Here is a 16,926-nt window from a genome sequence, read left to right on the forward strand (position 1 = left end):
CAGAAATGGCAGTAGACTAGGCATTAAGGAATTTTTAATCCTACATTAATGATAGTGGACCTCATCAGAGATAGTGACAAAACCCCTAAAAAACTTAAGGGGTATTTAATTTGGTACCTAAAGAACAGCAAGGGAGTACGCTGAAACAATCTGAAGTTACAGGAAAGCTTTAAACATTCACACACAAAAGCAGCACTTTATGATTCTTTCTGTTTGTTCACTTATCTTGTTGTTCAGGAGACTCATCTAAAGCAAAGGTACAATGAAATTAACAGACTAAACCCACAGTTGTAAGCTATTCCTGGATAGCAGGATTTCCTTACACTATTAAAATCTGAGGACCCCCAAAGGCCTTTTAAAATATTTATTCATTTAAAAATGTAATAAGCAGCCCTACATGTTAACAAAGAAGTTATAAAAAGAAAAAGACTATCTCCCCTCCCTCCAAAATTAGTGTGAAGAATGCCATTTCAGTTCAGTTCAGTCACTCAGTCGTGTCCAACTCTTTGCAACCCCATGAATCGCAGCACACCAGGCCTCCCTGTCCATCACCAACTCCCGAAGTTCACTCAAAGTCACGTCCATTGAGTCAGTGATGCCATCCAGCCGTATCATCCTCTGTCGTACCATTCTCCTCCTGCCCCCAATCCCTCCCAGCATCAGGGTCTTTTCCAATGAGACAACTCTTCGCATGAGGTGGCCAAAGTATTGGAGTTTCAGCTTTAGCATCAGTCCTTCCAAAGAACACCCAGGACTGATCTGCTTTAGAATGGACTGGTTGGATCTCCTTGCAAGAGTCTCCTTGAAGAGTCTTCTCCAACACCACAGTTCAAAAGCATCAATTCTTTGGCACTCAGCTTTCTTCACAGACCAACTCTCACATCCATACATGACCACTGGAAAAACCACAGCCTTGACTAAACGGACCTTTGTTGGCAAACTAATGTCTCTGCTTTTGAATATGCTGTCTAGGTTGGTCATAACTTTCCTTCCAAGGAGTAAGTGTCTTTTAATTTCATGGCTGCAGTCACCATCTGCAGTGATTACACTGCTGCAATCTTTTCAATGTCTCACTTAACAAAAGATGCTGAGATTCTCTCAACTCCTTCTGCAGTCAACATACTACACCATGTTGTGTAGGTTAAATATATGAAGAAATCCAGTCGTACTCAGATATGTGGTTGGGAAGGCAGGAACAGTTTCCAGGTTTTTCAGGTAGTTACAGATATCCCTTTGATACTATTGCAAAACTCAACATGTGACAGTTTCTTACAAGTTTGTGGAATCTGAAACCATTATCAGTTGTCTGTTATATTAAAATCCAGCCTGGGAGTCGAAACTTCTGAGGCCATGTGCTGCAACTACGGAAGCCAGTATGTATTGGAGCACCAGCTCCAGCACCAGCACCAGCTTCTGTTGTATTGGAGCATCAGCTCCAGCACCAGCACCAGCTTCTGTTGTATTGCAGCACCAGCTCCAATACAGAAGCTACCACAATGAGAAGCCCATGCATCACAACAAGAGTAGCCCCTGCTCACCACAAAAGCCCAAGCAGCAACAAAGACCCAGCAGAGCCAAAATTCAACAAATAAATAAATAAAATTACATACACTGAAAAAACCTACTGCTCTTACACTTCAGCTTATGCACAATTCTTTAACATCACAGGTACTGGCCATTTGTAAAATACTGATTCAGTTATGTAGATCTTCCAAATGTTGACACATTTCATTACACAGTATCAAAAATCACTGTCATTAAATATTACTACTGATCTCATCTAAAATTATCTGTAAGTATTCAGAAGTTATCAAGCTCAGAGATGCACGTTTTCCAACACTTTCTGAGTTTTGCTTGGAAACTTAAATTTTATCAAGAGCAACAAACACTGTCCAGTGCAATAACAGATTCACTGTTTATTTGAGAAAATGTCTGCCAAATATTCAAGTCTCAACAGTCTGTCAGTACAGGGGGCTTCCCTGTTGGCTCAGATGGTAAAGAATCTGCCTCCAATGCAAGAGACACAGGAGACATGGGTTCAATCCCTGGGCCAGGAAGAGCCCCTGGAGGAGGGCACGGCAATCCACTTGAGTATTCTTGCCTGGAGAATTCCATGGACAGAGGAACCTGGTAGGCTACAGTCCATGGAGTCACAAAGAGTCGGACATGACTGAGCAACTAACACACACATAGCTCTTTCTAGTAAAAATGATGTCCCCCAAAAGCAGCTAGTTAGTTCATCTTGAAACTCAAACTGCACTCACTAATGCTTTTCCTCCAACCACTGTATTCTGGTTTACAACACTTCAGGTGTACTTTCCATTTTGCCACACAGAATGTTCAACACGTGTACTCAAGAGTCAAGACTTTCAATAGTAGAGACTTGACAAAATCCATTTTTACTGCTTCATCAAAGACATTAAGTAAAATGTGCATTTTCAAATGGCTGATACATGCAATGAAGATGACTGTGGTGGTACTGTTACCACCCTTTGGTGCCAAGGCCTTAATACAGGCTAAGAAGTCAGCAGATTGACCCACCACTGCTTTTGTATCATTGGCGCAAATGTCAACATAATGAAAAAGGCAAATAGTGTCTTAGTATGATTATGAAAATAGTTTTAACTTCAGAGACCTTTAGAAAGAGAGGCTGCCAAACCACACTTCAAAATGGAATAAATGACCACTGTTTTGACAATGCACCAATGTACAAGGACATACATTACATGTTCTAGCTTAAGAATTCCATTAGCAGAAAATTCAGTAAATCTCCAAGTTGGATTCAATTACTTCAAAACAATAATCTGCTAGGCATTATAAATTAACTCTAAACCAGTCACATTCCAACAATCTCAAACACCTTCACCTTAACTAAAAGGAGCTCAAGTTTTTAAGTAAATAAACTTACATTAGGGAAATCTAAAGTTTTGAGGTGAGAATCCTAGCTCCACCACCTGCTTAAGGATACAGTTAGTAAATTAACCTTTCCGGCCTGTTTCCTGTCTCTGTGGAAAAACAACAGCATCTATGTATTTCACAGACTACTAACATACATAAAGCACCTACAACGACACGCGGCACATAATTAAGAGATCTGATTTATGTATGACCAAGCCTTTACTTCTCTTTCCTTCTACTAAGGGAGCAACTTGCAAACCTGTGATTACTCAATTTTAATTTCCATTATCACCCAAGAGAAGGGAAAAAAGTCGACAGTTGAGGGCATTAGCTAAAATATCTATTTACAACCCTTTCGTTTTCCTATTTAACAACATAAGAAGCTTAAAATAAAGTTTACCCTTCTCCCTGCAACTCAACTAAACTGGGCAAATACAGATATATAAACACAAAATATATGGCAATTTTTTTTTTTTTTTTACTGATTTAATAAAATTAATTCTTTGCTTCAATCTCTCATCATTCTGCTTATTCCACAATTTTCAAGAATTTTAAAGTATAGTTCACTAAAAGAGAGTACTGAGAAAAACCTAAGTGTCATTTTTGGTTTATAGGCTGAGACAATCAACACCATTACTTCGTTTTTCCTTTTTTAAACCAATAAAGGAGTACAAAAAAACTCCTTAGTACCTTAGGAGAAAACAAGGATACTGCCTACTACTAGAGAAATACAGTCATCCATGTTGTTTAATGGGCAAAGTGACTACTCTATGCAATGGCACTGCATTAGTACCAGACTTCTGTCAGCAGTAATGCTAGTGTTAAGAGAAAGAAGTTGTCACGTGTGTTACAAAGTGAAAATGTTAAGACCTTCACCCCGAGTCATTAAGTTCTGGAATACAGCCGATGTGCCAATACTCTAAAATTTGCAAAAAACTAGGTTCTACTAGTTTTTTCTACTAACTGACCCTAGTGCGTAAATCTAACACGAATACTACTCTAAGAAACATAGAACACAAATGATGTTAAGTTCTGTGATACTATAGCATTAAACATGCTGAATGGATTTAAAACTGTGAAATTCTGTGATGTCCCAAAGACTGTTTCTTAAATTTTATTTACTTCATTACTTGGGGAGTATTTAGATTCTCCCACTGCAAATTTTTTTCCCAAGAACTAGTCCACAAGTCTAAGTCCAAAAATAAACAGGAAGCAGTGTTGAAAAGATGCAATACATTTGGATCCAAGTTTCACTGGCTCATGTAGGAAAATCATACCCTAAAATAATACCCTATGAAAGAAAGTTTAAGATGGTCAAACTTGGAGATGAGAAAAATTACACTTAATGAAAATAATAAAAATTCATTATTTAATATTCAATATTAAATAGTGAAAATCTGCATCAAAATAATTAAAATAACCATATTGGTTAAATTTTTATTTTTTTTTACTCAAAATTACACACTTCAGATTGCCCACATGTATCTGAATTTTTAACAATCCTATGTTCACAAGTCAAATTTGAACAAATTAACGAATTAGGAGAATTGTCACTGCAAAAAATCATTAGGAAAAATTCCTTACTGTTTCACATTAAAATGATGAACTTTATTTTCAAGTTTGTTGAATCTAGATTTTAAAAACAAAACCAATGGTATTTCTATTACTAAATAATAAGAGCTGGGAAGGAGTCAAGAGATCCACAGCACCAGCCACATGTCAATGTTGGGTGATGAGAGTTCATCACACTATTCCATCCATCTACTTCCTGTAATGTTCAAAATCTCCACAATGAAGTATTTTAAAAACATTTTTTAAAGAACTAGGCAAATTATAAAGGAGGCAATCATTAGCTTCAGAGAAAATAAAGGGATGCACAAAAAGTGAGCAACATCGCAGAGTAGTGTTGGCTCAGGAATGAATTATTTGCATCCTCATGACAATGCAAGCACTGATTTCTAATTTGACCATAACACGTGATGCAGCACTGGGGCAAGGGGACAACCACATCAACAGCTAAATCTTCATCTACCAGGGAAGGAAGTCAATCGGAAATGTTTAAAATCAATGAGAAACAGAAATATCATTTTATTTACCAAACAAAATGTAATTAAGCCCAATGGAATACAGCTAGAAGAGTTCAATACAACTGCCCTTAGGAGAGGGACTAGAGAGGATATGAGACAGAGTGTGGAAGGGACTGTCGTTTTTCATTCAAATCCTTCAGTACAGTATTGGATTTTTTAGAAACCTTTTTTACTGTGAAGTCTACTAAATATAGAAAATTAAAATTAATCAATTATTACGAACATCTGTACAACCATCATTCAGGTCAATTCACCATCCCACTTATACATACATATTCTTTGACTCCACTCATACAGAGTTCAAAAACACACACACCATTTTCCTCACTTTGGCTGGTAAGTTTTTAGTTGCCTTTAAAGACAACTGCCCAGTTTCCTACTCTCCCTTACTCCCCATAAATGTTCAAGTAATAACAAGAGCTAAACCCTTACTATGTGCTAGGTTTCTTTTCTAGGAACATTAGCTTATTTAATCATCAAAACAACATCATAGGACACATTTTACTGTCATCCTCGTTTTACAGAGGGGAAAACAGGTATAAAGAGGCTGAGTTAACTGGCCCAGGACCACACAGCTATCAGGCAACTGGGTAGTATTCCAACCATGCAGCCTAGCACTAGAGTCTGTGCTCAAACTACTATCTCGTAAGAGAACAGCTATCAACAAAGGAAAAACTTAAAGCAGAAGATATGATAAAATGTAGTTAAAGCTACCATGAAGGCTAAAATAAAAACTACATGACATGAGACTATGTGAGTGCTAGGGGTTTTAGTGCCGCATCCTTCTCCAAGACAAGCAGCTACATCAAAGGTAAACTACTTGAAGTGCCTGAAGAGCACAGGGCACAGAATAAGCACCCCAACACTGGCTGTAAACATTCTGAAGGGCTTACTTGGACCAAAGGACAGTAAGAGAATATGATCAAATGTCAAAATTCTGTCTCAGTTCTGAAATCAGTCCTGTCTGACTCTTAGCAACCCCATGGACTATAGTCCTCCAGGCTCCCCTGTCCATGGGATTCTCCAGGGAACAATACTGGAGTGGGTAGCCATTCGCTTCTCCAGGGGAATCTTCGCAACCCAGGGATCGAACCTGAGTCCCCCGCATGGCAGGCAGATTCTTTACCAAATGACCTATCAGGGAAGTCCCCCTGAAATGTTCTGAAATGTACTTAAGGAAAAATCCTGAGCCCTGAGTAACCAAGACCACTGTCTTCTTTTTAAATTAAGGCCCCCAGAGAATCCAACATCTCAACCAACTTAACTTACCAGTAGTAACAACATGAGGCTGTCTCTTTTCTAAGACATCTTTGAGAATTAACAAGATTAGAGGACCAGGAACAACAGAAATCACCTAATCCAGTTCTGTTTTCTAAAGGCTAAGCATACTGGAACCCAGAGTGACATATACTAGCCTGTTACTAGGACAGAAACTCAAGGTCGCCTCACTTCTTCCTATTATACGGCTATATGTGTATCATCAATCCACTTAAAAAGCTGCCAAGTAAAAAGTATGTCTCAATCATCGTATCTTTCATCCATATTTGTCCTCCTTCATAACCCCGTAACAGTACATTTTTATCCCTCCATTCAATAAAAACTGAACACCTACCGGTTCCAGGCTTTGTTCTAAGCATAGCAGTTTTTATGTAGAAAGTCCCACAGAGGACAAAGATACAGCAGTCCTGCACTAAGCTTATAGAGCAACAGTGAAGGATGGGATTAATATCTAAATATTATAGATACCAAGTGCTAAGAAGGACGATTTTAAATATTTCTGGAAACGGGAGATGAGTATAAGGGTTACAGACGTGACGTGAAGGATGAATATGATTCTGATAAGAGAAGAGTGGGAGGAGTGTCAGGCATTCCAAGGGTCTTCCCGCGCAAAAAAGAAAAACAAAAACAAAACGAAGACCTCAAAATAAGTACAGGGCTTGTCTGAAGAACAGTATCCATTCACCTGGACAGTAAAACATGTTGGCAAAGAACAAAGAAGTAGGAGTCATATTGGTGAGAAGTCTCACCTCACATTCTAGGCTAAAATATCATTCATAATCCTGTGGATACAGTGACCACTACAAATGTCTAAGGAAAATAAACTTGGGCAGCATTTAAGATTAACTTAGAAGCAAAACATTTAACAAGAAGCAAGGAATCATTTAGGAAGTTACAGCAATCCTGATGAGAAATACTGAGAACCTTAACCAAGGTGAAAGTGGGCATGGAAAGAAGATTAAAGCATTACAGAGGTAAAAAGGGCATGCCATGACAGCTGACTGTGTGTAGGAGGAAAAGACAATTTGGAGCCTTTGATGGAAAAGAACTTGGGATGTATCGTTAACAGAAAGCAGGCAAGCCAAAGACTGAGCCAGATGTAATCATTTACAGATCACACTCTGAAGCCAGGGGAAAATGTACTAATCTTTTTTTATTTCAGAAAAATAAACCTTTTCTTAGTAAAATAAACATATCAGACTATAGTATGCAAACTACAGTATGCAAAAATACCCAAATTAAAGCTATGTATTTTGAAAATTGAGTGCTTTTTATACTTACTACATTTGTATGGACACAGGTACTAGAATAAATCATGTTTTTATTAAAATAATATATACCACACTTCGGCATGTTAAAATGCCAAGAGTATACTGTGTGTAAAAGTAACACTTAACAACCTCATATGAAAATTATGTAATGCATCAGTAGCAAAATGCAGCTATTAAGTATAAGCAGAAGAAAACTCCTACTGATCCATCATATATGTCACAAACTATCATTTGGTTCAGTTAGGTAAGTTTGAAATCATCAATTTCTTCTGATTAAATAAAATTCATGTGGTCTTTGCCTGTTTAACAAGCAAACTATGAACTCCTTCAGGGCAGGGTTTATATTCTAGACACATTGGATTCCTAGTGTGTTTAGGACCTGCAGATCTCTGATAAAGGGAATAAATGGAAATCAACAAAGGAATGTTTTTCAAGGATCCAGGACTTTGATAACTTGGTGGGTATTACACAACAGCACAGAACTAATGATCCAATATTTGAGTGCCTACTGTTCAACAGGTAATGGAGTTACAAAATGAGTAACACATGACTCCTCCCTTGAACTTAGGATTTCTTTCTCTGGACAAGCTGAATGCCACAGGCTTCACCAGAAAACCTTGATTTGCACTATTTGTATGACCAGCAGTGAGTCTCGACTCCTTTAAGCTTCCAGTTTCTCATCTGCAAAACGGATGAGGATTCAAGAGAAGGAAACGTGAGAGAGCTGTCTCAGAAGTGCCATGGTAGCCAGCTGGCTCCCCCACACGGCTCCACAAACTCTGATCAGGTACTTAATCAAGAATGACACTGACACGAGCAAATCCAAGCATTCAACTGGCTCAACACAAGGCCATCATCCTACCATCACCTGGAAAAACTGTCAGAACAAACGGTACACTGACAGGAGGTCAGAAATAGGACCTTATTATGAGGACAATACAATCTAGAGAATTTATAAATTTTCACTAGACAGACTTTTGAAAAGTACCTATTTTAATTTATCTGAGTTTTAGACAATTCCTACTGTAATTCAAGACACAAAATACTATTAAAATTCATACCTTAATATTTCTGAACAATGACGTAATACAACTACTCTAAGAAAAATGTCTCCTCCGTCTAAGACCATCTCAAATGCCATCAAAAATCAAAAATCTTGAAGTTTCAAAAATTGAGAATTCTGAAATATGCTAATAAACAAATCTGGGGGGAAAATAAATACTTAAGAAATTCAACTGATCAAATCCAGTTTCTAAGAATACAGAAGACATGCTCTATATCCATTACACTGTCTTTTCTTATCCACCTAAATTAACCTTTAAAAGACAATTAAAGGCATCATTTGAGCCAGCACTTCTTCACAGAATATGCCAATTTCAACACCACACTCTCAAAGTAGGCAAGTTAAAAAAAAAAACAACTAAAAACGCCCCTTAAAAATGAAAGATGCTATCAAGAATATTTCTGAGCTAAATGCTGATGGCATCTATTTCAACTATCTAAAAATACAGTGTATAACCATGAAAATGTATCATCATTTATTGGTACATGAAATTTACACAGCAAAGACACTTTTACCATATGGACCTTAGACTCTTCTTGTGACAGTTTTATATACATCATTATCTAGTGCTCCTTATTTTATTCAGGAAAAAAAAATAAAACACACATAAACAATAAAATATTTTAAGACTATCTTTTAAAACTGTTCTCCCACTGCTTGGACAACAAACATAAAACGTTCTTAAACTATTACAGATTCAGCTGCAAGGAAGCCCTTCAGCAACTGAGATTTTGAAAAGATTCTATATCCAAATTCTGCATTATTAAAAGCTCTCTTACCTTCTGCTACATCATCGTCTACTGCTCCTTTCACCTGAGAAAAACACCACTGAATATCATTCCCTCCTCCAGCTCCTGGAAAAAGAAAACATACCAATTAAAACTGAGTTCTGCTCATGTTTACTCTCGTAAACACAGTGATGGTATCCATGGCTGGCATGAGACTAACCGCCTGGTACTACCCACAGATACAACCACCACCTCAGAGCACTAATTTGGAAAAAGGTTAGTCCCCAATAGTTGGTATTGTGTTCAAAAGAGAGAGATTCCAGGTCTGAAATATTTATTGTCCATGTACTATCATCACCACTGTACATGAGTGCAAAACTTTCCTTCCAGTTTTCCTTCCCCTCAAATACAGTAAAAGCCTCACTTCAAGCAAGACCTACCAGAAAAACGTAAATACCAAAAGTCAGAGTTTTTCTTTAAGGGTACAAAAGCCTGCAGAAGAGTTAATAAGGTTAAGCTACCATAAAACACCGAACGAAGAGAAAACTTCAGGAACATTACTGCCTGGGTGAGGAGCAGTGATTCATATGAACCCTATCACCACAGGGCGCACATACAGCAAACACAACCTCACCACCCATTTCTTTGCAGTTCATTACCAGCAAATCACTGGCTCCAGACTGAGAGGAAGAGAAACTGAATTGAATGCTGAAGGGACTGCCACAGGAAGCTTGTTTCCCCTCCCTTTCACCTAATCCCTCAGAAGCCAAAGGACCTTGCAAAGAATTGAATTCTGCTCATTTGTCATCATCTTGTGCAAAACAACTGTAATTTCACATTAATTATTCAACGAGGCCAAAAAGCAACTTATTCACAGCAAACCTTAAGTCGATCCAACGTGTTAACTTTTTTACAGACTTAATGATCTGTCTAAATATTGATGAAAGCACAGAAAACTGGTTTAGTCCCTGAATGTTTCTATGTCACTTTCAAGCACGGAGAGGGAAATGTCCTGGATCTATCAAGAAACTGGATCGGGATCTAGAATTGATTCTATTAGATGAATGAAGATATTCAGCAACATCAAAATGTACAAAAATAATCCTCGAAGCAATTGCCTTTCTCCCCCTTCACCTCCATTCTTTGCTAAATATTCCAACCTGGTTTTCTCTCTGCATCTTTTTCCCCCTCCAAGCTTTTACCTATATCTCTTCCGTTGGCTATTTATATCTCTGAACTCCACAACTATTTTAACTAACTCCATGAAACCCTTTTGGGAAAAGGACATCTGCACAAAAGCTAACATGCAAAACGTAAGTTTAAATTACATTTTCCACGCAACTTGCTGTAGTAGAGGCCTTGCACTCTTTGGATGTAAAGGGTAAGAAACCAAAGGCAGAATGGTTCCAGACCCTCCAAAAAATTCAGGCTTACAGTCTCAAAAATATACGTACCCACAGTGGAAAGAAATACACTATGTCCCCATTGTATTTTAACTTGTAAAGCACTCTTCCTTCTCGGTGCAAAATAGATTTATTCGTAAAAACACCGGAGAAGGCTTGCAGAAGGGAGAAAAATAGGAACTACCGGAAGGAAGAGCTGCAAAAAAGCCCCCCGGGGGGGGCGCGGGTGGGCGGGGGCGGAGGTTTCTCCCGGCTCCCAGGCCGCAGGGACAAATCGGCAGTCGCCCCCACCCCGCCCCACCCACGCCTTACCCCTGGGCTCGCCGGCACACACCCCACCCCCACCCATGCCCAGGCTCCAGCCCTCATTTTAAAAGCCACTGCGATGCCACAGCGACCACTCGCCTCCCCAGAACCCTCCCCACCCCCACCCCACCCGACCAATTCCCTGAAATCCGAGGGGCGCCCCGTGGCTCTCCGATAGGCGCAGGCGGTCGCTAGGGGGTGATGGAGGGAGGAGGAAGGAAGCGGTGCCTTGTCAGTGGAGAGGGTGATTTCTCCTTTACCTGCCATGTTGCGCTGCAAATGGTGACCCTGCTGGGTTCCTCGGGGTCTCCGCTTCCTGAACTCACCCCCCTCACCTGGGGATGGGGGGGTAGAGAGGGCGGATGGCGGCGGATGGCACCTGAGGGGGGAGGGGGCAGGGGTCGGGGGAGAAGGAAGGAGGGGCGGGCAGACCAGCCGGCGGGATGGTGGATTTCACTCAGGGGCTTCCCCACTCTTGCTCTTTCTCCAGCGGCGGCGGCGGCGGCGGCGGCTACGACAGCGACGGCGGCGGCGGCGGCAGGGCAGGCGACTCCACTTTCAAAATGGCGCCGGCTGGCCTGGCCAGTGACGTCACCCGGAGGGCGGAGCCGCCGGGCTGGGCCGGAGGGGCGGGGCGGGGCTGTGGAGGGGAGCGGAGGGGGAGGGGCGGGGGAGCGGCCCGGCGGGCTCCTGGCCCCGCCCCGCCCCGCCCCGCCCGCTGCGTCCCAGCCGGCCGGGCCCGCGCGTTTCTGGTCCCTGGCTGTAACCCTCCCTGTGCTCGCTTCCGTACCAGTCCGAGGTCCTGCTGCGCTTCGGTGCCCACACCTTCGCGTCAGTGCCTGCACTCTGGGGCAGGCTCAGTGGTCCAGTTAACGTGCTCGCTCGTAAGAGTTGATGGGGTCCTGTGTCTTTTTAGATAATACTCGTACTGTATTGCTACTTAAAATAATGACTATCGGGCAGCCCCGAGACCAATAAAATACAGGGACGGTGGTGCAGACTCGCTGCTCAGCCAAGGTGAAAGTTCGCGAATCTGAGAAGGACGTGGCTGGGCGGGTGCCATTTGGGTGAATTAAATTACCTTCTCTTGGGCCCGGGAACGAAGGCGAGAGCCCTTGATAAGTGAAGGCAGTTGAGAATGGTTTCAAAAAGAAAAACTGAGTTTGTTAGTAGATTATGGTCGAAAAGGTGACCCAGATCTGTTCCTCCAAAAGTGCAGAAACAGTAGTTAAGTGCTGGGCTCTGAAACCACGCAGCAGATCCTGACTCCATGCAGGAAATGAGGGTAACAATCCTACCTTATAGGATTGTTTCAAAGATTAGATTATTTGAGTACGTGATAAACGTGAGCTTCCAGTATTATTAGATTTGTATTGAGAGCATCTTCAGTGGAGTTAGAAGGTTTAAGAATAAAAATAAACTGGAAACACCCCTTATCAGCCCAGAGAGGATGCGTACTTCTTTAAAAGATGCGCTAATGATGCATGCAGCCCCTAAAAACATACATATTACATATTTCAGTCTCTGCAATACTCCAACAGAATAGAGAATCACGATTTCCACATAAGAAACACCTCGAAAAACATCCAGGATTTGACTTTAAGGCAGAAAGGGGTGATAAGGCATTCAGAGACCAAAGAAAAGTTTATGATTATTTGCACCTCCTCTACAATATTTCCACTTTCTGCCTAATTCTTCTTTTTTGGGGCTCGGGGGGATGGCTGTACTGGGTCTTCCTTGCTGCTGGGACTTTCCTCTAGTTGCGGGAGTGGGGACTACTCTCTAGTTGCCGAGCTTGGGCTTCTCTTTGCTATGGCTTATCTTGTGGAGCACTAGCTCTAGGGAGCCCTGGGCTTCAGCAGTTGTGGCTCTGGGCTCTAGAGCACAAGCTCAATAGTTGTGGCTCACAGGCTAAGTTGCTCCAGGGCATGTGGAATCCTCCCAGATAAGGGATCAAACCTGTGTCTCCTGTTTTGGCAGGCCTACACTTTACCACTGAGCCACCAGGAAAGCCCACTGCCTGATTCATTGATCTGCAGAGGAGTTTGATAGTAAACTGTTAGTCGTTCAGTTGTGTCCCAACTCTTCTTTGCAACTCCATGGACTATAACCATGCCAGGCTCCTCTGTCCATAGGGTTCTCCAGGTAAGATTACTGGACAGGGGAGCTTCCTATCCCAGAGATTGAACCTGGGTCTCCTGAATTGCAGGTGGATTCTTTACCATCTTAGCAAAAAGCAAATTTAAAAATCCCTCTAGATGGAACAGTTGCAGTGTTGTATTATGTCTCCATTTCTACATTAGTATTTCTTGCTTAACCAATGAACAAACCCAAACTAAAAATCCACCCTGTATATCTTTCAGCTACCTGAAAGATACAAAAATTCAATGCAGTGTGTCATCTTGATTGTTTTAGGTACAGTTAATCTTCAGTTCCAGGATCATTTGTTCTCATTTCTTTGTGATCAGTTCTTGGAATTGTGGCAGCTCGTCCTGGGTATACTCTGGTTATCAAGTAGTTAATGTCTCCACATGGTGTTTGAATATCTATAAGACAGCTTACAGGCTATGGCTCAGAATATTATCTATGGCCCTTCAGAAAGAACTAAAAGTCCTTAACTATGCTTAATGAGTACGTTATTCTTATTTAGTCTCCTTTGATTGTTTTCTTTTGTTTCCCTATTTCTCAGGTCTCTGATTAAATTTATTCTTTGACTAAAGTTTTCCACAGACAAAAGACAGGTTGAGGACTCGGGGAATGGAAGGGATGTGGCAAGGACCATAGGATCCTGCTCCCTTTCACCTTCAGCTGTGTTAGGTGTCCTTCTGAAACAGTCTCATAAAATCTAATGCACTTCTCTCTTACTTGATTATGTTCAGTTCAGTTCAGTCGCTCAGTCGTGTCTGACTTTGCTGCAGCACGCCAGGCCTCCCTGTCCATCACCAACTCCTGGAGTTTACCCAAACTCATATCCATCAAGTCAGTGATGCCATCCAGCCATCTCATCCTCCATCGTTCCCTTCTCCTGCCCCCAATCCCTTCCAGCATCAGGGTCTTTTCCAATAAGTCAACTCTTCGCATGAGGTGGCCAAAGTATTGGAGTTTCAGCTTCAGCATCAGTCCTTCCAATGAACACCCAGTTCTGATCTCCTTCAGGATGGACTGGTTGGATCCCCTTGCAGTCCAAGGGACTCGCAAGAGTCTTCTCCAACACCACAGTTCAAAAGCATCAGTTCTTTGGCACTCAGCTTTCTTCACAGTCTAACTCACATCCATACATGACCACTGGAAAAACCATAGCCTTGACTAGACGGACCTTTGTTGGCAAAGTAATGTCTCTGCTTTTGAATATGCTATCTAGGTTGGTCATAACTTTCCTTCCAAGGAGTAAGCATCTTGATTATGTTAGAATTACCTAAATATGTGTCTGTTACTAGACTGAGTTCTGTGAGGGCAGGAGATTTGTTTTAATCATCTCCGTATCATCAGCCACATAATTTGTTGGATTGATGGATGAATGAACACATCTCTCTGGTTTAGGAAGAAAAATGGTGACTTGTTGGCTCCTTACTGCTTTGTTGTTGTTGTTGAGTCACTCAGTCATGTCCAACTTTTTTTGACCCCATGGACTGTGGCTCATCTGTCCATGAGATTTCCCAGGTATGAATACTGGAGTAGGTTGCCATTTCTTTCTCTAGGGTATCTTCCCTACCCAGAGATCGAACTCATGTCTCCTGCATGGCAGGTGGATTCTTTACTGCTGAACCTCCAGGTCATATCACAAATTGAGTGGGTGTTTTCACTCACCCTTCTTAATCCTGGAAGAAAGAGACATTTTACAAATTATCCTGGTCATACCAATCTACATTTGTTAGGCAGTAATTGGTTAAATATGTAAGTTGCTTATAGGTAGTCATCCCCACTACTTCCAGTGGTCCTATGTCCCTGAATACATATTACCCAAGAGAATCCCATAGGGCACCGTTCCCTCACTCACATGAACCATATGCTATTATGCAAGCATTTTTCCATGTGAGCCTGAGCCAGAACATCAACAACTGACCACATGTAAGATGTACAAAGTAATAGTTGCCAGCAGAACTGGGTTTGGCTTAGTTACACCAAGAGGAAAATTCCCTCTGGGTTTTCCTGAGGGGGTCCTACAAAGACTGTAAGGCCTGGACATGTTTTGCTTACAATCTGAACTGAAAGACTCAAAGGACAACCACAGTCTCACCAGTAGGACACAGATAACAAGACTTATCTGTGGGTTTTTGCAAGACGGCTTTTTAAAGAATTATGTGATGAGGGGAGAATCACTTGAAAGTTGTTCTTTTCCTAGGAGTTAAGATGAACACAAACTTCCTCCTCAGCAAATAGAAGTGGCACTATTTAGATGCTCCTTTCCTCTAGGCGATTAGGACTGAGGGTGTCTAGGAAAGATCATCAACTCAAAGGTGAGAAGAGAGGTCCCTGGGAATTCCCTGGCTGTCCAGTGGTTAAGATTCCTCTGCAGAGGGCACAGGTCTGATCCCTGGTTGGAAAGATCCTGCATGCCATGCAGTGTGGCCAAAAAATAAATAAATAAAAATGAAAGAGAGAGGTTCCTGATTAGAAAATGATTTGGTTTAGGAACTGTATTCAATATCCTGTGATAAACTATAATGGTAAAAATATGAAAAAGTATATATGTGCTTAGCTGAATCACTTTGCTGTACAACAGAAATTAACACATTAGAAATCAACTATGTTTGAATAAAATGAATTTAAGAAAAATAATATGGTTTAAAATTCTGGCATACCCATCAGGGTCATGCTTTCTGATATGGAACAGGTTCAAGGACTTTACAGGGAATATTGTAAGTGGTGCGTATGTTCAGACTCTCAGTCACGACGGACTCTTTGCAACCCCATGGACTATAGCCCGCCAGGCTCCTCTGTCATGGAATTCCCCAGGCAAGAATATTGGAGTGGGCTGCCATTTTCTCCTCCAGGGAATCTTCCAGACGCAGGGATCAAACCCCAGTCTCTTATATCTTCTATATTGGCAGGCAGATTCTTTACCTCTAGCATTACCTGGAAAGCCCATTACAAGCAGATGTCAGCATTTTTTTACGTAATTTCTTAATATTTACAAATTTGGCCTGAAAGACAGTTTCCCAAAACTATTCATTCCACAATATTCAAGATGTAGAACTCAGTATCAAGATGCCCTCCAGTGTTCATTTTGTCTTTGCTTAGGAACTTCCAATTAACCAAAAACTAAAATCTATTCTATTTTTAGATAGCTATAATCACTAAGTCATTCTTCCCTATATTGTACAGAAATGTATTAATACCTCACTGCAGCTTTATTCTGCAAACTCTGGCCCTCCCACAGGGGACCTCTTCAACATGAACACAAATATGGTTTAGATACTGGAATAGAACTACATCTCCCACATTTTCTCTTTTCCACAATAATCGACTTGACTTCTTCAAAGCTTCCTTCCTTTATCCAGATTTGGTCTATGTATCAGTGCATTATCTCAGTCAATATCCTCTGTATAAAATCTAATTATTCCAAATGTATCATACAGAGATGCTCAGAAATAAATATAACAATTCAGGCCCAACAATTACCCATTTGAGTAAAACCGTTACCTGCCCTCTTCTGTGCAAACTCTATTTCCATTAGTATTGCCAGGAGTCCACTGGACTTGATAATCAAATATTGTAATTTGGGGAACTTTCCTGGTGGTTAAGATTAACTTTCCTGGTTAAGATTTTACCTTCCAATGCAGGGAGTATGGGTTTGATTCCCAGATTGGGGAACTAAGATTCCACATGCCTCACAGCCAAAAACTAAAACATGAAACAGAAGCCATACTGTAACAAAGTCAGAAGAGACTT

At 41.0% G+C, this 16,926-nt stretch overlaps 1 protein-coding gene across 2 annotated transcripts in view; it reads right to left on the reverse strand.

The window, feature by feature from the left end:
• PPP2R2A (protein phosphatase 2 regulatory subunit Balpha) overlaps positions 1-11,609 on the reverse strand; it is an 86,176-nt gene extending 74,567 nt beyond the window's left edge. The window contains exons 1-2 of one of the 2 annotated variants that reach the window (XM_070375496.1): positions 11,295-11,609; positions 9,377-9,451 (exon numbers count right to left, since the gene is read on the reverse strand). In XM_070375496.1, the coding sequence (XP_070231597.1) occupies positions 9,377-9,451; positions 11,295-11,301 (82 nt within the window). In that variant the 5' untranslated portion in view covers positions 11,302-11,609. The remainder of the gene's footprint in view (positions 1-9,376; positions 9,452-11,294) is intronic. The other variant, XM_005902991.2, reaches the window with a different exon arrangement.
• Between the last annotated feature and the right edge of the window lie 5,317 nt (positions 11,610-16,926).

This window comes from Bos mutus, chromosome 8 (genome assembly GCF_027580195.1).
Source record: "Bos mutus isolate GX-2022 chromosome 8, NWIPB_WYAK_1.1, whole genome shotgun sequence".
NCBI classification, from domain to species: domain Eukaryota; kingdom Metazoa; phylum Chordata; class Mammalia; order Artiodactyla; family Bovidae; genus Bos; species Bos mutus.